Source organism: Lynx rufus, unplaced genomic scaffold, assembly GCF_022079265.1.
Source record: "Lynx rufus isolate CCGP_SWC_20201006 ecotype Redwood Valley unplaced genomic scaffold, mLynRuf1.p SCAF_2, whole genome shotgun sequence".
Taxonomy (NCBI): Eukaryota; Metazoa; Chordata; class Mammalia; order Carnivora; family Felidae; genus Lynx; species Lynx rufus.
Genome location: NW_025814834.1, coordinates 30253481 through 30274819, shown reverse-complemented (window position 1 = coordinate 30274819; position 21339 = coordinate 30253481). Strand labels below are relative to the sequence as shown.

The following is a 21339-nucleotide window of genomic DNA, read 5'->3' as shown; positions in this document are numbered from 1 at the left end:
AGCTGGCTGGTTGCCGGGGTTGGATGGATCAGCCAATCCAGAGAGCATCTTCACTGCCCTCGAGCCAAACCATACTTCCTTGTGAGTCTAGGAGTGGTCTTTCCAGGTTATTGGTGCTCTTGTGACCCTTTTTCTTTCTTAAGAAAAAAAATGGGGGGCAAGTATAGCAGGCAGTATGTGTCGTGAGACAAAGATCCTAACATTTATTGAGCACTTACTATATCCCTGTTACTGTACAAGGCATTTGCATGGCTTGTTCCATTTCCTCCTCCTCACACCCCTATCCAGTAATGCTGTTATTATATCCATTTTACAGATGGGGAGACTGAGGCTTTAAAAGACTAGTGAGCATTAGACCAGGATTCCAAGCCAGATGAGAGGCCATGCCCTGGCAATTCTACTCACTTCAGTCGGGGCTCATGTAGTACTTCACTCTCCAGCAGTGGTCTCGGACACATCACTTCAATTCTCTGAGCTTCCGTTTCCTTTCTGGTGAAAATGGAGGAAACAATACTTGTTTCACAGACGTAGACTGCACAGGGAAGACCACATAAGAAAAGGCAGACAAGGCTTCCGCTGCACCATCTGGCACACAGTAGGTGCCCAGGGAACGTCAGTTCTCTTGCCCGTGCATTTCCTATCCCCTCCCTGGGCTCTTCCTGGTCTGAGCTATTCCTCCGTGATGTCCTGCTTCTAATCAGCCCTCTCTCAGTGACAGGCAGGGACGTTTTGCAGCTCCGTGTCCCTCTGACTGATGTCTACTGCTAATTCCTTAAATTTACATATCATCTTTCTTCCCTCAAGCTCACAGCACTTAACAGACAAGTGGGGCACAAATGATTTAACTAAGTGAAATTCAGAGGCCTGCTTGTCTTGAGATTCTGCAAACTAGTGGATTAGCTTAGATGTCAGCGCTGAATTATGATCCTTCAGCTGCTCGTGCTTAGCACGCCACCAGCATTAACTCCCTGGTCTTCCAATGGTCCTTTAAATCATGTGAAGCGATTATCGTCTTATTGTGGAGGGAGAGGGGGTGGGGGGGGGGAGGAGGGGAGGAGGGGGCTAGCTCCGGTCCCGGTCCCGGGTGCGGCAGTCTGTGAGACCTTTGGCCTGATTGTGCCTGAAGTTTTAGCAACAGGATGGGTAAATAGAACAGACCCAGATAAAATCCAGCCAGCACGGCTCTTTCCACTTCCACACACATTTTACTTACTAAATTCTAACCATTATGCTATGAATCCCCTGCTGCTTAAGAATGTAAATTCACACAAGTGACAGTATTTCTGCCAAGCAATTTTCAAGCAGCAAGTGGGTCTTATTTGTGAAACTGTGAAGGAAGAAGGCTGAATAATAAGTCTCTGAAATCTGGTTTTCTTTATATATGAGGTAGAAACAGTCAGGGCTTGGAAATTACTGGAGCATGGCAGCGTTTGAGGGCTTCTCGCAGGTGGCTCCAGGGTGTGTCCACAGGTCATCCCATTATTGTCAGTGCACCTCACCTTTGAAAGGGGCTGTTGGCTCGGGAGAGTGGGAGGGAATTGTGAAGACGTTGTCTGGGTCTGTGGGATTTTCTTGTTTCTCTTGTGAGAATATAGAGACTCATATCATTCTTTATCTGTGCTTGTCATTCATCCTTGGGAGCAAACTTTTCTTGAGTAGTGGCATATGTATGTCAGGGAGAAGGAGCAGTATTAACCCTCATATGTGTAAGACCGGGACTTAATCATCTCACCGGAGCGATGAGAAAGACACACATGAATCAGTTAAATTACAGCACAAGCTAGTGGGCGGTTCCCTGCTGAAATGCATGAATAATGGCCTCAAGTCTTTTTAAAAACAAGGTAACGGGGGCACTTGGGGGGCTCAGTCGGTTAAGCTTCCGACTTCAGTTCAAGTCATGATCTCGAGGTTTGTAGGTTCGAGCCCCATGTCGGGCTCTGTGCTGCCAACTCAGAGCCTGGAGCCTGCTTCCGATTCTGTGTCTCCCTCTTTATGCCCTTCCCCCCCCACCAAGACAAACATTAAAAAAAAATGTAATAAGTAAATAATAAAAAAATAAAAACAAGATAAGGTTAGTGGTACAGTCAGCAAACGCTCAAGTTGTGGAGAGAAAAGCAGCATTCGTTGAAATGTGCCAGAAGAGTTAGGAGAACTAGCAAAAGTGGGGTGTTAGGGGAGCGAGGGGGGACACTAAGGAGGTCCAGGAGCAGGGTGCAGGGTGGGGAAGCCAGTCCGCCTTGAATAGAGCGTGCCTGTTTGCCCAGCCTCGGGGCAGGTACCTGGGGCGCAGCTGAAGGGAAGAACCTACCACAAGCAGGTGGAAAACCTAACGTCAGGTCCAGCTCTGCTACCCCCTACTTTGGACACGTCACTTGAACCTTCCTGAGCCTCATTTGCATCATCCTGTCCGAAGCGAGATTAAGAAGATCTGGCTCACAAGTATCTAGCATGGGGTTAGATGAAATAATGCCATGTGACGTGCTTTGGAATCCACAAAGCATTCTGCAGGTATGACTTGTAATTGTTATCATTAATAGCAGTCGTAATGAGATCCGATCGGAGAAGCTTAGGTTTGGAAGGTCTTTGAGTGTCTGCTTGCAGTGCCCATGTCTCCTCCCTTGGCAGATCACCAGCTTTAAAATTCTCTGGTGTAGGCAGCTGCCTAGCCATCTGCGCTGACTTTGACCTTGCAGAAGTCTCATGTTGTGAGGGTATTAGACAGACATGGTTCTGGATGGTTAAGGAGACAAACTGGAATCCCAACTATGCATCCTAAACTGGTCTGATTTGACTTCCCTGGGGAGGGTAGCTTCTGGAGCAGTAATCCCAGAGAATCTAACTGGAGGGGACTTAGGGGAGCCAGGAAGGAGGAAGGGAGATGGCTAGGGGGGCAAATGAAGGAGCTGGTTTGGGGCCATGGATAAGAAGACTGTCACAGGCTCATTCTTGCTAGAGTCGCGATGTCAGCAGGAGTAGTAACAGCAAACCAGCGGTCCAGAGACTAACCTGTTGATACAAGGCTCTGGAGTCCTCTCCTGTCCCCTGCTGACAAGCCTGGGATATTCACAGTCTCTGGTGAATAGGAAAGCTGGGTTCACATGTCTCAGATTAACATGATCCTGAAGTGTCTGGGGTGCTGGCTGTGTGGTGTGAGAGTGCCCTTGCCATCTTGCAGAAGTGTTCAGCGTAAGATGTTTCAGGGCCAAAAGGAGGCAGTGAGCCTGTCTCCTCAAATCGCAGCCTGTTTTCTGTGCAAGTGGCCAGAATGCTTCCGTGCCAGGTGGGTTTGCAGATACAGGCCCCCACACCTGTATCTGCAGGGCGTGAGGTCTGCAAATGGCGACAAGAACTTAGTCTTCTGCACAGTGTCTGATGTAGTTGAAAACTAATCCGCCGAAAGGCCCTTTCCCCAAACATTTGCGCGGGCGAAACCTTAATTTCCCATCATGCGTATCTTCTCTATTAAACACATAGCCTTTATTAGTGATAATGACAGTGCCTGTTCTCGCTGGAGCTCTGTTTGCCAGGCTCTCTGAAAAAGGCCACCTCTGGCCTCCCCAAGCCGAACAGGGAAGGGAGTAGGGGGTCGAGTCCCTGACTCATCCCTGTGCAGCCGCCATGCATCGCTTCTTGTGCTTGAAGTTGACACCGGGCTTCCTAATACTCCCTAGAGTCCGGGCACCGTCTAGTAGCCCTGGTGGAGACAGACGGTTTTCAATGTCTTCCATTTGGACAGTGCCCAGCCGAGATGACAAAGGCTTCAAGCATAAACCACCTGCTAGAATCATCTTCCAGCCCAGCAGCCACCTCAGCCCCTTATAATGTAGTTCATTGGGCTACACTGGCCCTTTGGGTAAGCCACTGGTGAATCAGACATGGGCCTGGCATCTTAGAATTCAGGAAGACGAGACTTAGAGCAGATGCCATCAGCCAAGACACAAGGCCAACCGCCCCGAGTGCCGTATGTAAAAGAGGCGCAAAGAAGGTGACGCAGAGAAATAGGCAGGAAGGACCAACCTGACATAGAGCCTCCAGAAGGGGCTTCAAAAGGAAGCGGCGTCTCAGCCAAGCCCCGAAAGCACCTTGAGAAAGAAACACGGGGCCTGGAGGACAAAGGCATGAATCGACAAGACACCTAAACTCTGGTCCCAGCTTCTCCGGGAGGGGCCACAGCCGCAAACTGGTCTCTTTCCCAAGCGTTTACCAAGAACCTCTGGGTTTGTTTCCCCCAGATGACAGGAATTTCTTGCGGCTGCAGAGCGATGGCCGGAGAGAGGGCCAGTACGCGCGGCTCATCAGCCCTCCCGTGCACCTGCCCCGGAGCCCCGTGTGCATGGAGTTCCAGTACCAAGCCACGGGCGGCCGCGGGGTGGCGCTGCAGGTGGTGCGCGAAGCCAGCCAGGAGAGCAAGCTCCTCTGGGTTATCCGCGAGGACCAGGGCAACGAGTGGAAACACGGGCGCATCATCCTGCCCAGCTATGACATGGAGTATCAGGTAGGGTGGTGACAGGAGGTGGGTGCAGAGATCCGAGGGAATCTTTGTGATGTGTATTTCAGGATTTCAAAGGGCCGTGCCCATTCATCATTAGGGAACGTGGTTAAGCACTGCTGTTTTCATTGTGTTTCTCACATTGCCATGGCAACTGAATGACACTCTTATTTGTTATTCAAAACGTGCCTATCTCCACATCCAGACTTGGTTCTTTGTTCCTCCTATTGCCTTTTATATTGCCAAAATCTTCCCAACAAATGTTTCTTCTCTCCATTTTAGTTTAGATTGCTATCAGGTAGGCTGACAAAGGGACACAGAAGCCAGGGAAATCAACACGAACCAACCTCTACACACACACACACACACACACACACACACACACACACACACACGGGAAGGAGACTGCCCAGCCCTCTCGCACTCCAAGGAGAGGGGAAAATCCTGCCAGACCTGTCCCAGGGTGAACGTGGGAAGGGGAGGATTGCTGTTTGCACTCAGTGGCCAGCCGACCAGAAAGACTCCCAAATGAGTAGTTTCTCTCCCAGTGGCTCCAGGAGCGGAGTTCTATTATCTCTGCCCCACAGAGCAAAAGACTGAGGCACAGATGGGTCTGCACAGCTGTGGCTGAGGCTTGGGTAGGAGTAGACACACTGTGGAAGAGGTGACTGAGAACCAGCCAAAGCATTAACCTGCTCCTCCCCAGACGAGAAGCAGCAACAGATGGCTGGTGAGGCAGCCAACTGCTCGCTCGGCTTGCCAGAGGACATGTGCTAGTTTGCGGAAAGAACCCGGGAGGGTGGAATGAGGGAGGATTGAAGACCACAGAGCAGAGGGGCCTCTGTGTGCCGCCTGCAGTCGCCCTGGAGGTTGCAAGCTATCCCGAGTTCCGCCGCACTCCTAACTGCATTCCCGTTTAGAAACCTGAATGCTTCGTGTTGTAAGTGCCTGGTTGCATTTTTGTCTCCCCCGCCAGATGGTGAGATTCTCTGGGCAGAGGCTCTGGCTTATTAGATTTTGTGACTGTCCTTGTGCCTGGTACATAGTAGGTGTTCAGTAAGCTGTTGGTGAAGGAAGAGATCCTTCCCCTCCTAGTTGTAATAGTGGAGCCCTAAGACAATGTTACCCCCAAGGCAAAGCCCAGTGCTGTATTTCTCACCTTACCCCCACCTGTTATGTGCTCTGAGTTTCCGAATACAGTACTTGCATTGGGCATTTAAAAGATTCATGAGAAAGGAACCTCCAAAATTGCTAGAGACATTTCAACCCTCCTGTAAACATGTCCTGATTCTCGTCCTTTTAATCTCTACATTCTGATTACTAGACAACAGTGTCCATCACCTTGTTATATATATTTTTAATCCTCTCAGATATACGTTTGATTTGAACCACTCTTTAAATTAAGATTTCAAGCACCATAGTCATGTGGTCAACAGATGTGTACCAGGTACAGTAACGCACACACGCACACACACACACACACGCTTTAAGCTGCAGTTAACAGAGAATTGGAAATCTTTGCACTATTTCCAAGCAGCTCAGTTAACCATGGCTCTTGTTCTTCTGGCTTCTAGATTGTGTTTGAAGGAGTCATAGGAAAAGGACGTTCGGGAGAAATTGCCATTGATGACATTCGGATAAGCACTGATGTCCCACTGGAGAACTGTATGGGTACGTGAATAGCTGTCTCTTTGTGGCTCTTCCAAATAAGATACCAAGGGCTGGGATCTACAAGAGGAAGCATCACACCATTTTCAAACCCAGTGATACCCAGGGGGTAGAATAGCAACAGTCTGTGCAGGAGGTGAGGTATGAATGTAGTTGTATCTTAGGCTGCATTCAGGATGGGAGGGGTATAAATGAGATGAAGTCTTCTATCTCCTGTTCCCATTCAGAAATAGACCTGCATTAAGTATATGGAGACTCAGGGTGCCAAGACCCCATCGTCAGACTCCAGCTTTTAGCAAAGAAAATGCTAGAGGCTGAGAGCAACTGCCAGTCAGAATTACATGCTGCAAAGGTTTGATGTTTTTAATGGAAGCCTTCACTGGTGAAAGAAAATAGTACATATGTTATATCAGAGCGATAACACAATTACCCAAGTTGTTTTCTTACATGAATGAATTACAGGGCAAACTGTGGCAGGTGAAGTAAGATTTTAGAGTTTGCTTTGAAGCTGATGCCTTCAGTGCCCAAGATCCCAGAGTTGTAAGATTAAACATCACATGCCAGGTGACCAGCACAAGAAGGACACCATGAGTGTCCCTTTGGACAGAAGTGCTGAGCGACCAGCCCAAGGAAGATGCACACATTTTACCCAGGCCACCCCAGGGGCATCCTGACCATCTCCCATGAGAGCCATGGGCATTTCCAAAACAAGAGGGAATCCCCAGAAGGAACAGACCTGCTTTTACTTGGCAGAGTAACTGTAATCACTCACCGAGTGCTTTTCTTGGCACGTGGGTCCCAGATGTGTATGTGCCTGATGATGTCAGGAGCGCCTGGAACCACCCCAGTCCCTTCAGGCAGCTCTCGGGCCTGGGCATCTAAGCATAATCCAGGCTCTGAGAAAGTAATCAGTGGTAAGTGACTGATTACAATGCTTTGGGGACCCATTGCTCTATAAAGGACTTTTTGTTCCAAAGCAACTCTGGGAATCTCTCCCCACCCACCCAGCCCCCATGATACTGATATGTTAGACACAGTCTAGAGCATGAGGAGGACACAGGACACTTTCCATGGGGTATTACCAAAAAAATTATTGGAAGTCATCTACATCATACCCTCTACCTGCCCGATTGTTTCTTCCCCTTGTCTAACTCAATATTTTTTCTTTTTTTTCCCCCAGAACCCATATCGGCTTTTGCAGGTGAGAATTTTAAAGGTAAAAAAAAATACGTTTTTTTTTTTTGCATGTCTTTTTCTTCCCCCCATGTGATGTGAATTTGGTATGGGGAAGAAACCTCCAAATTTGACAAAGCTCACACGAGAAAAGAGACACCACACCTTCCCGCCACTAGATGGCACCAACCACACCTGTAGCTTCCAGGAAAGAGGATTGAGATCTTCACTGTCTCCTGTTTAATTAAAGTTTAGAAACCTATAATAGAGACAAATAGGTTACAGATAAACCTTTCAGCCTTGCATTGTCCAACGGGGAGCAATGAGGCTGAAAATGCATGAGTGGTGAGAAAGGAGAGGCTGTGGGGGAGAGTGAACAACAACAACAAAAAAAATCAGTAGTAAATTAAAAGTGAAATGGGGTGGCAATGATTTATTTTCGCCTGAAGATGGTTTCTTTCCAGCTGCAGGGCACCAAGGCAGTGGTTTCAATGAACCTCAGGGAGGTACAGTGGCAGGCCACTTTAGGAGGGCAGAAAGTTAGGGAAAAGACACAAGGAAGGATAATCCTAAGGGGGAAAAAGGTGCAGAATTCTGGAGCTGGTGTCTGGTAAAGGGAAGATGGAGGCACATACGCTGACTGGAGTTAGAGCATTGAAATAGGGGACCGAAACACAGCACAGGCCATTTTCTCCCTACTAAAGGAGAGAGCACAGTAAAGAGAGGAGAACTGGGGATGATGGCCGTACCCTCAGAGCCTGGGTGGTGGTATACGCCTGTCCTGTGGGGGTGCAGTGGGTCCCACACTCTGCCCTTCTTGTGCTCCAGTGAGTTCGCACCGATCACGTTTCCGCCCACGGTCCCCATGCTGAGTGTTTAGAAGCCACTCCTAAGTTCTTCCTTTCTGTTGGCCGGGGCGGCAAAGCTCATTCAGACACTCGCCCTCACCCGAGGACAGGGGTTTTTCATACCCTGGTTTATGCAAACAGTTGTGAGGCTTCCTGTGCCCTGTTTGCACTGGCTGGCCTTAACCCCAGAGGTGACAGCGTTCCAGCGGTAAGGGAAGTCATTTTCACATCTGAAGTCTAGACTCGTTACCTTCGCTCTCATGAATCTGTCCAGCTCCTGGCTAGAAAGAGATGAATTCCCGGTTTGCCACCTAGATGCGCCGTTGCCTCCAAATCATCTGGCCTCATTTTCCGCTCCTCACCCTCTAAGCAAATAGGTGGGGAAGAAAGCGGCAGAACAGAGAATGACAGACGGACACAGAATACAATTTCTTTCTCTCTCGCCCTTCCTTGCCTCCCGAACGGCATCCCGCTCCCCGCTGCACATTGTAAAGGGTGGAGAGTATTCGTGTGCATGTTGGTGCTCTCTGGGCGTGAGATTTATGCTAATGCGGATCTGAGCATTGGGAGGGAAGCTGAGATCCGAACTGAATCACTTGGATCACAGTTGAATTCAAGCTCTAACCTCTAGGACCCAAGGTAATGTTTACGTTGGGGAAGTGAAACCTGCTGATTAAGACTCAAAGCTCCCGGGAAGGCTGGCTGAAGGCTTGCAGCTATGACCACAGACATGGTTGTGAGTGAGCACGCGTGTCTGGGTCCATGACTGACAAGCACGGGGGCTAAGTGCTCTGCTTCTGTAAGAGAATAAACAAACCGGGGCACATGTGCTTCCTTGAGGTTGTGTTTACCGTGAGGCTTTACAGTCCAGTCATGTTCTCTTGTAAAAAATATATAAATAAAATATCATCGGAGCCGCAGTGCTCATTTAGCCAAAATAAACACAGGGCTTAGTGACTTGAAGGTAAGCGTCTCCAGCGCTCTCACGATGGGCTGATCTGGGGCGTTAAGCAAAAGCAGCTCACGGGGGGTGTGCATTGGCCCATGACTGTTGTCTCTGGAGGTAACGAGCACTTTGGAAGAAGGAAGCCGAGTCTTGGGGGGCAGAGACTGGGCCAAGGAACATAGAGTCAAGAGCAGGATTGAAACTGAACATGGACAGTTTCTATCACATTGTCAAGCTGTACATGGCACTCAGAGTCGGTAGCCGGATGAACCCAGGACCAGTCTTCTTTTGGGCCGAGACCCCTCTGGCCTCAGCATGCAATCTGTGTTTTGACTCAAGCAAAGCCTTCCAGTGGCTAAAGGAAGGAGGACCATCTGCCCTGCCTAACCTGGTGACTGGTGCACTGCTCCTCTCCTGGTCAGGGCACCGCTGGCCCTGGTGGGAGCCTGGGTGTCCTGGGATTAAATTGGCCTTTTCTCTCAAAAAGGGGAACAAAGAGAACTCAGGTTTGGGCAGGCAGGATGCAGAGAGTTGGTGGTTCAAAGCTAATAACCATAGATGGTTACATTGTTAGTGTGGTTGTTTTTTTTGTTTTTTTTTTTTTTTTTGAATCTGGGTTATTTTTCTTTTCCATTATAAATTAACCATGTGACAGACGCAATCTCATTCTTTGGGAGAGCCCAGCGTGGACTAGGTCAATCTTTAAGGAAATGAAATAGAAGTGGCCTCTGGGCTGGGTCTTGTTAGGTACTCTTGATCTGTTATATTGGCAAGTGTCTTTCATTTTTCTGCCTCTTACTCATTTCTCGCCATGAAACATTTTTTTTATTCCAATCACCTTATGTTTTCTGCTTCGTGTGTATACTTTGATTGTAAACCAGGGTGTGAGTCAGTAATGAAGAGAAACAAGCCATAGAGGGAAGGAACAAGGAAAAGAGAACGTGAATAAGCTGTGTTGTCATGTGATTTGTAAAAAGACTTTTGTTGTTGTTGTTATGAGTCACGTCTTAAACAATGTAGCCCGGGTGGGTGTGCATTTTTTTTTCTTTCTTTCTTTTTTTTTTTTAAGCATCGGCTATAAGCACAGTGCCGTCATGTATCTTTTTCTAGAACGTGAGCTTTAACAAATGAAAACCCGTACAAAGGAAAAGGACAAAAAAAAAACCCGAAAAGTGGTATAATTAAGGTGATGGATTATTTCCCCTTAACCAATACTTTCTTTTTTCCATAAAAGAAAAAAGAATAATAAAGAAGCCAGTAAAAATGTGGAGGGCGCATGATCAGAGCTCTGTAGCTGTTGACCAAGTAGTTATTTTTAGGAGCTCACAGTAGATGCAAGAGGTTTTGTTCATGTTAGAGGCTGAGGACTTTGAACAACGCAGGAGCAGGGACACCGGGTCTGGTACCCTACCCATTAGAGGCCCGTGGAAATCCCAGGCACGGGGGCTCTCAGGGAAGGTGGTTGTTACAGTAAAGCATTCAGAAGCACTGGGTCTGCCACTGATGGATGCTAAAAGGGACATCAGTGTCTCTTGCTAACTAACAGCTGTGAGCTTGGGCTCTCAGACCAGTTCTGAGAGCCGTGGGTCTCGCTCAGAGTTCACTTTCTGCAGCTCTGCTCAATTACACCAGGAGAAAGTGAACATCTCAGTCAGTCTCCTGGGCACAGAGGGGAGCAGTCTTAAGAGAGACCCATTCCCAGGTAGTGACAGAGCTGGCCGGGGTGCGCCTCACGTTTTAAGTTCTGTTTGTTTGGTGCCAGCTGGTCCAAACCAATTTGGACCAGTTCCCACCCCCTCTCCCTTTTTATCCCCCCCCCCCTTATTCCCCACTGGCCGTCTCCCAGAGGCATTGCCCATCAGTGCAGCGTCCCCCCATCCCAGGGCGCAGGACCTGGGGTTGCCCCCCCCCCAGTGCCCTCTCTCCTTGGCTTCCCCTTGAGCTCTTCTCTCCTAGAAGCACTTCCAAGAGGCGGTGAGGGTTACGTGGCTGAAAGGCAGAGAAGCATTCCTACGCCCTGCCAGGGTTCCGGAAAGGCGGCTGTGGTGTGCGATTCCTTCTCCTTGGCCCCCCTCCCCTTACGTCTCCAGCTGCCAGATTGAGGCTAGGTGTTGCTGAGCGAGGAAGCATGGAGATCAGATGTGCGTAAACCGCATAACTGCTTGGCTGCCACAGCTTGCCTAAGGGGACACTGAGGCATTCTTTGTGAGGTTTGCTTGTGCAAGCTGCCTCCCCCCCCCCCCCCCCCCCCCGTCACAGAGGCCCGACGCGCCCCTCCTCGCAAGCTCGCCATTCATCTAAACAGCTGCCAACGTCAGTTTCCCTAAGGGGAGAAGGACATTTTTTTCACCGACGCCTCCTCTCTCCGGGAAGAGAGTGCCACCAGAGAGAAGTGTCCGAAACTCCAGCCAGCCACAGCTCTGAATTCAGAGGCATTTGGGATAGATGTGGGGGATCAGTGCAGCTTCTGCGAGCCTAGTGGCACCCTTCCAAGGCCCCTCTGGACACTGCTTGTAAGGCCAACTAAAGAGTCATTTCTCAGGGAGACGTTGTACTTTTACAGTCTTCTTCCGAACAGGCCAGGGGACGTGGCCGCATTCGTCTACTGTCTTTCGTAAACTTCTCCAGAGGCGCCAACCTTTTTCGTTTGTTTGTCTAATCTCACAAATTCAACAAGCCTTTTTGTCTGAAATACTCCTTCGCCTGCACCTCATTTCCAAGCTGTGCAGCTAGGACGCGGCCGACAGGCCAAGTCTCCCCACAGCAAGGCCACCTCTTACTTGCAGCGAGCCTTGATCCCTTCCTCTGGGAGAGATGGCCCGCCCGGCACCGGGGTCTTTCAGAGCATTTCTTTTGGAAACCTGGGTGACTCCTCCAGGTCCAGAGGACATAGGGTAAACTTGGCTGTAGGACGTGCTTTCTCTATACAGTGGTTCAGCGAGAACTTGACCAGGATGGTCCTCAGACAGGTTCAGACGGAGGCTGGAGGCAGAAAGAGAGAGGGTGACTTCCTGTCCCATCCCAGCTTGGGTCTGCACACTTCTTCTGGAAAAGGACAGAGAGCGTGTCGGGCTCTATAAGACTCTGGGTTGCAAATACTCAGCTCTGCCGCTGTAGCACAGAAGCAGCCGTAAGCAATATGTGAGGAGGGTGGCTGTGTTCCAGAATGGACAAAACTGGGCAGCGGGCCAGAGCGGTCATCCGACCCCGGGCCCTGGCACAGGCTGGGGATTGGGTGCACGTGCTTCTGGTCCTGACGCTGCTACTTTCCAACGGCATGAGCTTCCTGAGGGCTCCAAGCCATCGCTAGGGTTTTGCTCTGTGCTGCGCTGCCCTCTTCCTCGATGTTCCTCCTGGTTTTATCACTCATCCTCTCAGATTCTCGGGTCTCCCGTCCGAGGGTCACGAGGAGCAAACAGGGTGATTCGTGCGAAGCCTGTCGCCCTATATCCTTCCCATGGAAAGTGACCGCTCGTTGTAGCTGTTGTTATGGCCACATTTCCCAGGGGTTTATTAATTCAGTGACCCTGTGTGCATGAGAGGAATGGAAGGAGCACTACCTGGGTGTCTTCTTTTCCCTCAGTCTCCTCTTATGCATGGCTTCTTAGAATTTATGGTTTGCCAGAATTCAAATTCTTACACCTTTGCATTGCCCCTTTCTCCAGGGGGCCCAGAACTTTTACAGATGGAAGCCTGCTCAACCTTGCAAATACACTTGAAATTATTGACTATTTAAATATTTGTTTCTCATTATCTCACACAATGAGAAAACTTTGTGGAGAATTAGAGGATGGTAATTAAAGAAAAATAGTTCAAGAGTTGAAGGCATTTTCCAATTGGGTAAAAAAAAGGGGGGGGAGGGATGTGAATAAGTGATAGACGTTACTGCAATCAAAAGGAACATTCCAGTCCAGCACATTGCTAGCTCTAGACAAGGCTGAGGTCTTACCCACCCTCTTTCTCCCATATCGGGGAACCAGCCCAGGCTCCTTTGTTACAAAGCAATGGCCCAGCCACCCCATATGACTGAGGGGATAAGCGGGGCCAAAATAGAGGCACTCACAAACCTGGGCACCTGGTGTAGGTGACATCTATCTGAGGGGGGTACCTTTTGTGCAACTTCACCTAAGAGGCACAAGACGAGCCAGCAAAGTTGCTAGCACCAAGAATAACTGTTATGTGAAGTACCAGTGGGTCGTTAATGTTTTCCGGGGAATCTGGATGTTGTTTCAAATACATTCTCCCATCCATTTGTTCATCCATCCATCCATCCATCCATCCCTCTGACATCCATTGGATTGCTGCTATTGTCTGGGAAGGCTCTTTGGAAGGGCATGTAACCCCTGTTGATCTATCACCTTTCTTTTCTCTGTCTGGCATAGTATATAGCCTTAGTATAGAGCCCCTGAAGGCTGCCACAAAGCCAGATTCCAAACCAGCAATCCACCTGTCTGTGGGAGTTAAGTCTCTTTAGCTGGAGACTGTCCCGAGAAACTCTGGCCCCAACTGTGCGTCACCCAAAATTGCCTGTGGGGGGAGGAGAGAAGAATTGGTAGGTGGATCCTCTCTTTTCTAACTCCCTTCATATTAAAAGCACAAACTCACATAGCATGCTTCCTCATTTCTCAAAACAAATGTCCAAGGAAAATGTTTAAGGAGCTGACGTACTGTCCATCACTGTCCATAAGATGGCTTTTGTCACGAAAATTTTCTTCATGTTGATAACTTGGGGGAGGGGAGCACTGGTAGGAAAGGGGAAAGGGTCTCATACCTAAAGTGGAGTGTGTCTTCCAAAGCGGAACAGAACTCTGAGACCAGGGGTCTCGCTGTGACTCTGAACGTGTAACCCGTGTATTGCGATCTCCCCTTCTTGTGGGCCCTGACATCCTCCCCGCCGTGGCCCAATGTTGTCTCTATCACAAGAAACACTTCAGAAGTAGCACTGAGGCCCAGCCCTAGCACTCTGAGCCCTGGGGCGGGGGGGGGGTGGTTATTTAATGTTGAAAACCAGCATTTTGACTGAAGGAAAGCAAGCCTTTGAACTGAAACTATGTGGTTTGGAGGGAATGTGAGCAGTTGTGACCATTTTTGGCTTGACAAAAATTTGTGCTGCTCCCTTTGTGGTGTATGATCAGGTGCTTCGGGTGGGGAGTGAATCCCTGTGGATGTATCACCTTCCTTTCTTCTCATTAGAGGAGGGCTCTCACTATGGCACCAAATCGAAATCAGAAGCAAACCCAAGGATGCCCTTTGGGAAGAGGGGGTTGGCACTGGGGAACTTCAGCCCGTCCCCATGCACTTTGTTGTTTCTCGTGCATTCTTCTGAGCCCACATGAAAATCCAACGGCAGGGTGGTTGCCAGGCAGCAGATACTCTTAGTGACCTGAATAATGAGTTGCCACCAGTTCACGGTGACTCAAAAGCTGGCCATTTTCAAGGAGCTGTTTTCAGCGCCTTGCTTTCTCTTTCCATTTCTACGCGTAATTTTCAATATGGTCACAAAGATTGACAGAGAGAGAGAGAGAGGGAAAGGGAGGGGAGGCAGAAGGGGGAGAGGGAGATAAAGAGCTTTCTCAGCTACAGAAATGAAATTATTAAAAGACAGAAGTGATTTGGGAATAAAGGAAAATAGAGGAGGTGATAACGAAGGGGACGAGGTAGAATGGGGACAGTGGGGCTCTGGACGTGGCTGCCAGTGTATATGCTGTGTGACACATCCTTGTCAAAGCTCTTCCGATACTGCACCCTCCTGGTGGCCTGAGAGGCACCAACAAACCCTGCACTTTAGCAGAAGGGGATCCCTAAAACTAGAGGAACCAGTGATTAAAGGCTGGGCAGGTGGACAGGCTCTAGAAGATAGTTCCAGCAAAATGCTCTCATTTTGCTTCCACTTCTGAGACACATCAGAAGGTCTGACCACCCCCCAGCTACTCCCCCAAATCAAAGAGAGGCGTTGTGGTGTTCAGGCTGAGGAGTTGGCCAACACTGACCCACAGATAGGAGGCTTCACCTCAGAAGCCCTTCAGTCAAGAGCATTTGTGGAGCGCTTTCTTTGTCCAACCCCTGAGGGAGACATCAACAGGAGAGGGACTTCTTCTACTTGAGGGTCTCCAAGCCTCGTGGGGGGGGGGCATGAAAATCTAAATGCACCCTGGCTGCATCTTGAGTAGAGATACACCCACAGTGTAGGACCAAGGATGGATGAAGAAGGCAGCGGCCCCTCCCAGCCGTGCGTCCCCCTGGGGGATCCCAGGGACAGAGAGGATGGGTCTTTCTGGCCACCACCACTTGATGGAAGCAGCTAGGGATGGAAGCTTCCATAGGTTAAGCATACATCATTTTTCAGAAGTAAAGATCATGTCTGGTTTGGGCAAGCTCCAAAGCTCCTAGTCCCATTCTGGGCCAGATTCTCATCTGATGTAAATCTTCGGGAGAATCAAGTTGTAGCACTGTTTTGCATCAAGTGGGACTCTGGCCAGTCTTTCCCCAGAGTTTCCCTGGGCTTAAATCTGCTGTATCGTCTCCATGGCAACCAGAGGCTGGCCAGCGAATGTGGTTGCCTTCGAAATCCTCCGCTAGCTTCTCTTTCCCTCCTCTGTCTTTTCTGAGATTAAGAATGATCTCCCTCCCTTGGCTCTCACTTACTCACTCTCTCTCTTAACATACCCGTATCGTGTGTGCCCACATTTTTTTTTTCTGTTGCAACGTCTTTCCAATCAGCTTTCAAAATCCTCCATCCAATTAAAAAAAAAAAAATGAAGATGCGTTAGTCATGGCTTGACAGTGATAACTGGCCTGTTTAGACAAGACCAGGCTGATTTCGATGGGCATGGAAGCCTTGGCAAGCCAAGGTGGAATTCACCTTTAAGTCTAGCCAGCCTAATTAATACATTTGTTTACGAATGCTGGCCAACCGGACCAAATACTCTATTTCCACCCCTTCCGAGAATCAGCCTGCCGGAATCCCGGAAGTCGTTCCAGCATCATTTACTTGCTTGTGCGCATCCGTGAGTGTCCGTACGCGTGTGAATTATGACGCTTCTGTCTACGGTAGGGTAACTGCGGTTTAACAGAAAGAAGGAAAGAGCCTTGTAATCATACAGCTCTTGGTTGAATCCCATATTTACCATCACTTGCTGTATAACCCCCGTCACTTAGCCTCTCTGAGCCTCTGTTTAGACCTCCATCTGTGAAATGGGTCCGACAGTGCCTATCTCATCAGGTTGCGAGTAGGAAATGATGTCAGTCGTTTAACAGTGCTTGTCACGAGCGAAGTACTCAGTACCGTCTTATTCCCCTGCCCCTTCCCTATCCGCTCCAAAGCATGTATGTGTTTTCCTTTTTCTTTTTTTTTTTTTAATTAATTTTTGGAGTAGTCTGCATGCTCTCAGCCTAGCAACACTCTTCTGTGTCTCTCCACCAGGGGGCACCCTCCTACCAGGGACCGAGCCCACAGTGGACACGGTGCCCGTGCAGCCCATCCCAGCCTACTGGTATTACGTAATGGCCGCCGGGGGCGCCGTGCTGGTGCTCGTCTCCGTCGCGCTGGCCCTGGTGCTCCACTACCACCGGTTCCGCTATGCGGCCAAGAAGACCGATCACTCCATCACCTACAAAACCTCCCACTACACCAACGGGGCCCCTCTGGCGGTGGAGCCCACCCTAACCATTAAACTAGAGCAAGACCGCGGCTCGCACTGCTGAGGGCCGAAGCCAAGGACGGCACCCAAAACAAACGAGAAAGACTACCAACACGTTGCCTCGATTTTGCACTTTTTTCTCCTCGCCTAGTCTCTGTGTGGACTCTCAAGACATCTCTGTCTGTCTCTCCTCTCTCTCTCTCTCTCTCTCTCTCTGGGGGCCCAAACCCTGTGTGCTTTTATTCATCCTGACCATTGTCCTTGGGTTCTCTCTCTCTTGGTTTGTTTTTATCCTTTGTTGATTCCAAACCAACCACCCCCACCTCTAATGCTGCATCTTGGAATATGAGAAGAGATACGCCCCTCAGCACTTCACAACTGAAGGCTCAGCTGGTTTTCTTTCAGAGACTGGTTCCCTGTTTCTTCCCCTTGCCTTATCCCATACCTCCTCCCGGTGGGCAGTGTGCCAGGAGACTGGAGAGGAAACCTGGATCTGTGTGTTTGTACATAGTATATACATGTGCGTGTGAATCGCTCTGTGTGTGTATGTGTGTGTGTGTGGACGTGAGAGAGAGACTGGTTCATTGTGGGGGTGGGGGGTAGTGTGTGTGGGTGTGTTCAGAGAGGACCCCCTTTAACCCTTGTGTTACTTCTCCGGGGGTACATTCTCCAAAAAAAAAAATAATATGCTGTACTAGTTTTGTTTACTTGGAGAAGAGATTGAAGCTTTTTGTTGCCTTATCTAGCTCTGGCTGGGTTTCTGTTGGCTACCACTGTCCTCTCCAGGTACCTAAAAAAACTCGAGGCCGCATGAAATGAAATGTGGCCCCTCCCATCCCTATCCCATTCCCGATCCACCTGACCCAAGAGGAAAGTTCCCCCAGCGCACTCAGACATGACCCCTTGTCATGTCTCCTGGAGTCTTGGAAGTAGCAAGATGGCAGCCATTGGGCGCGTGCAGAATCATCTCTACTTCCAGCCCTGAAGCAAATCTGTCTCGTGTTGCCTTATGAAAGGAAAGCTCATAATGAATGTGTGGCTTTTATCAGTTAAGTCCAATCTTGGAATACGTCATAAAGCATAACAAGTCTGAGACTGGCTTAGGAAAAGCAGTAGCCTGTTTAAGGTGGGAGCGAGAGGTGGAGGAGAGAAGGCAGGAGCAGGGAGGACTGAATGTGGTCTTTTCAAAGTCTCCTCACTTGGGGGGTTTACTGTGCCCGACTTGGGATGGAGTTGAGTAAGAAGCTTAAAAATTGTAATCTTTGGTATTCTATTGGTCATTGTAATAGCATTTGTAAAATATGGGGGGAAGGGATCGTTTGCTTTCCTTTCGTGGTGTTAATGTGTGCCTGAATCTATAGCCACTAAAACATAAGACTGTTCACCTGACTTATTTAAATATTCTGAGGATATTCAGAAGTAACCATTTTTTTTAAATGTCAACTGCCAACCCTTAAAATGCTACCCCTTAAAGCATTCGTAGCATCTGGCAAATACACCTTCTTAGGCTGGCCTGGCATTTCCAGATGTTGCTGCATCAGGAGAGGGTATAATGAAGATAAATCTGTTGCTGCCCGTGTGTCCTCTCTAAGCAACGCAGGGAGAGGGATGTTAGAGATAAATTGCCTAATGATATTGTACAAAGGATAGATTCAATAATGAAGTCAATTTCATTGATAGAAAATGCATATTTTAACGAGACGCTCAGTGACTTGGGGCTCAGCCTTGGGGGTGTTGATTTCTCCGCTTCCTGCTAGGAATCCACCAGGGAAGTGTGAGATTCTCTCCAAAGATGGTTGCCTGGGCTGAAAGCCTCCAGGTACCTTCTGAGAACAAAATATTAATTTTTTTTTTTTTTGGCTGCTTGGGAGAGAGAGACTTTTAGCATTCTTTCAGAATATATTCGCAGGTCCCTCCAACACACGCTCACTTTCGCATCTGGTTTGTTTCATCCTTCTGAAAGAAAGGTGCTCTCCCACTCTTATTCTATTTCAAAGAGCTACTCTGGCTCAACCACAGAAGCTCTGCCAAGAAAAGAAAAGATGAAAGGCTAGAGCATGAGCTACCTTGAGATTTCAAGTGTCCTACCCCAGCTGAAGATGGAAAACAAAGCTGCGAGAGGGAGGAGGGGCACAAGCCCAACATACCGTGTGATGAATTCCATGGCAGTCACTACGGGCTTTTTATCTCAGGTGTCCACATCCAGCTGTGCATTTGGGGCCAGGCATTCCCTCGAAATGATTGACATCCCCGTAGGCACCCCGTGGAGGTATGGTGTCAGGAAATTACACCTGGAAAATCCAGCCAGTGTATCAACTGTCTGAGTTACTTACTATCTACCCTTGAGGATTTCCCTTCTTTACAAGAAGATGACAACAACTTTGTGCATTTGCTGTGTCTTTATCTGGTGCCCCATGTGGCATCATCTTTATGTACATGCCATAGTTGAGAATATGAGACTGCTCAAATCTTTGTGAATCCCACGATGAACTTCAGCTGGGGATGTCACACTTTCTCCTTCTCTCTCTTTCTCTCTCTCTCTCTCTTCCTCTGGCCCAGCAACTTTCATAGTATTATCTAGGTACTATGCTAAAAGGGCAGCTGTTCTATAAAATCATGCTTTGCAGCTTTAGAAAGCAAAATTCTGTATTTCATGGAGGGAGGGAAGGATCACTCTCTTCTAAGAAAAATAGACTGGACAGGTGAATGCATGCATGCATGTGTTTAGAGTTGCTTCTCAGAAGACAAAAAGGTGATAGCAACTACTAAAATATAAATGAATGAATGAATGAATGAATGAAGAATTGAAGGTCTAGCTCGGGCTGGTAAAGTTTTTGCCTTAGTAGAGGTTTCATATTAACAGCTCCAGGAGGGCAACCCTTATCTCTGGGGTTTTAAAAAAAAAAAAAAAAATCCCTTCCTTGATATTATTCTAACAATTGCTCTCCCCTAATTGCTGGTGAAGGCAGAAAAAAGAAAAAAAAATTATAGCATTGCCATTGACAAAACAGGACCCTGAAAATAAAGTGAAATTGTCTTTTCCCTCACCCCACAGTTTTGGGATTAAAGCCAGAATAGGATAGGAAATCCAGTAATATTTCTGACGTTGATACCCCATCTTTAAAAAGATCTTGTCTTTAAACTAAAAATAGCAGGCAAGCAAACACCTAAATAATCGATAATTACCAAAGAAAAACAACAAAACAAGAAAACTTAAAGATTTTTACTTCCTATTCTTATCCCTCTTCCTATAACTGTGACATCTCTTGCATTGCTCAGTTGCCTGTGTGTCTAAATAACTTGTGGACATTGGAAACTATTTGAAAATGTATTGTGTGGAATGTAATAAAATGATGATATTTTTATACAAACATCTGGGTTTTTTTTTCCTGTTTGCCTATGAGAACAAAGTTGAAATGTAGGCTTTGAACAAATTGATGTTTTCCAAAGTTTGACCACTGCCTTCTGAGCTACAGGGCATTGCTGTGGGAGGTACATGGGTTTTCTCCTTGAGGCTGGATGCCAGTTTTTTCTTCTTTTATTTTTATTACTGCTTGTTAGGAGTTTTATCCAATTTGTGCAGCTGAGCCAACTTTTATGATTGGTGTGGGATTTTGCAAAAGTTGCTAAGTGCTAAATTGCTCAGTGTGATTCCACAAAATTTCTCTTGATGGCAAATCCCTGGAGATTGGACTCTGCCTTTCATGGGGCCCCGGGGGGGAATGGGACCAGTGGAGTTGAATCATGTACTTGGCTCTACAGAGACAGATAGCTTCCTTTGGAGAAGAAGCGGCGACATGATGCCCCTCGCCTACCAAATCATTTCTTCCATGGGGACATTGATCTCTTTAGGAGCACTTTCCCAGACAAAATGGGAACTTATGGCGTGTTCAAGGCTCCAAAATATTCCAGACTTCATTTTGGAGCAAGTAATGAAGATAATTATACGATGACTATGTACCTGGAACTGTCCAGCTAGAGCAGTTTGTAAAAGGAATATTCCATAAAAACTTCGAGAGAGGCTTGGGGAAACTTACCCTAAAAGCCAAAAGCCAGATCTTGTGGACACATATTTTTCTTTGGTTCTTCCGTTTGGGTCATTAGTGATTAGTTATATCAAATACATAAAATATTTCTATCAGTGGGGGATTGGCAGGGAAACGTAGGCAGTACAACGTGGCAGTGAAATGGTGGTCAAGAAGAAGTTGGGGAAGGATTTTCCACCACCCCCTATTCCTGGGGTGTATTAAGAGCATTCCATCAGCCCAGGAGACTTCCTCAGGGGTCCAAGAACCATCCTTAAATGTTCTAAGAAAAGGGACTGTCCAGAGAGCCTATTTCCACCAGAGTCCTACTTTTCCCCTCTAAACCCAGATCCAGGAAGGAATACTTTTTACATCCGTAACACCTAAGGGGTGCTAAAAGGAAATAGGATTTTGGTTTTCAGATCCTACAGGAAACTCTGTTAGTACAGATGGCTCAGTATAGATGTCACTGTCTGTCCTATGCCAGAGAATAGAGTAGAATGTCCATGATGAGAGCATTGTTTGTGCCTCTAATGACAAGTATAATTAT

General features: G+C 48.0%; 1 protein-coding gene across 5 annotated transcripts in view; it reads left to right on the top strand.

Annotated features, from left to right (window-relative positions):
• Window positions 1-21339, top strand: part of NRP2 (neuropilin 2) — a 116497-nt gene that overhangs the window by 78087 nt on the left and 17071 nt on the right. For 2 of the 5 annotated variants that reach the window (XM_047082172.1, XM_047082171.1), the window contains exons 13-15: window positions 4233-4495; window positions 6064-6160; window positions 7338-7358. In XM_047082172.1, the coding sequence (XP_046938128.1) occupies window positions 4233-4495; window positions 6064-6160; window positions 7338-7358 (381 nt within the window). Of the gene's footprint in view, window positions 1-4232; window positions 4496-6063; window positions 6161-7337; window positions 7374-16547; window positions 20136-21339 lie in introns of those variants that run through there. The other 3 variants (XM_047082173.1, XM_047082174.1, XM_047082170.1) reach the window with 3 other exon arrangements.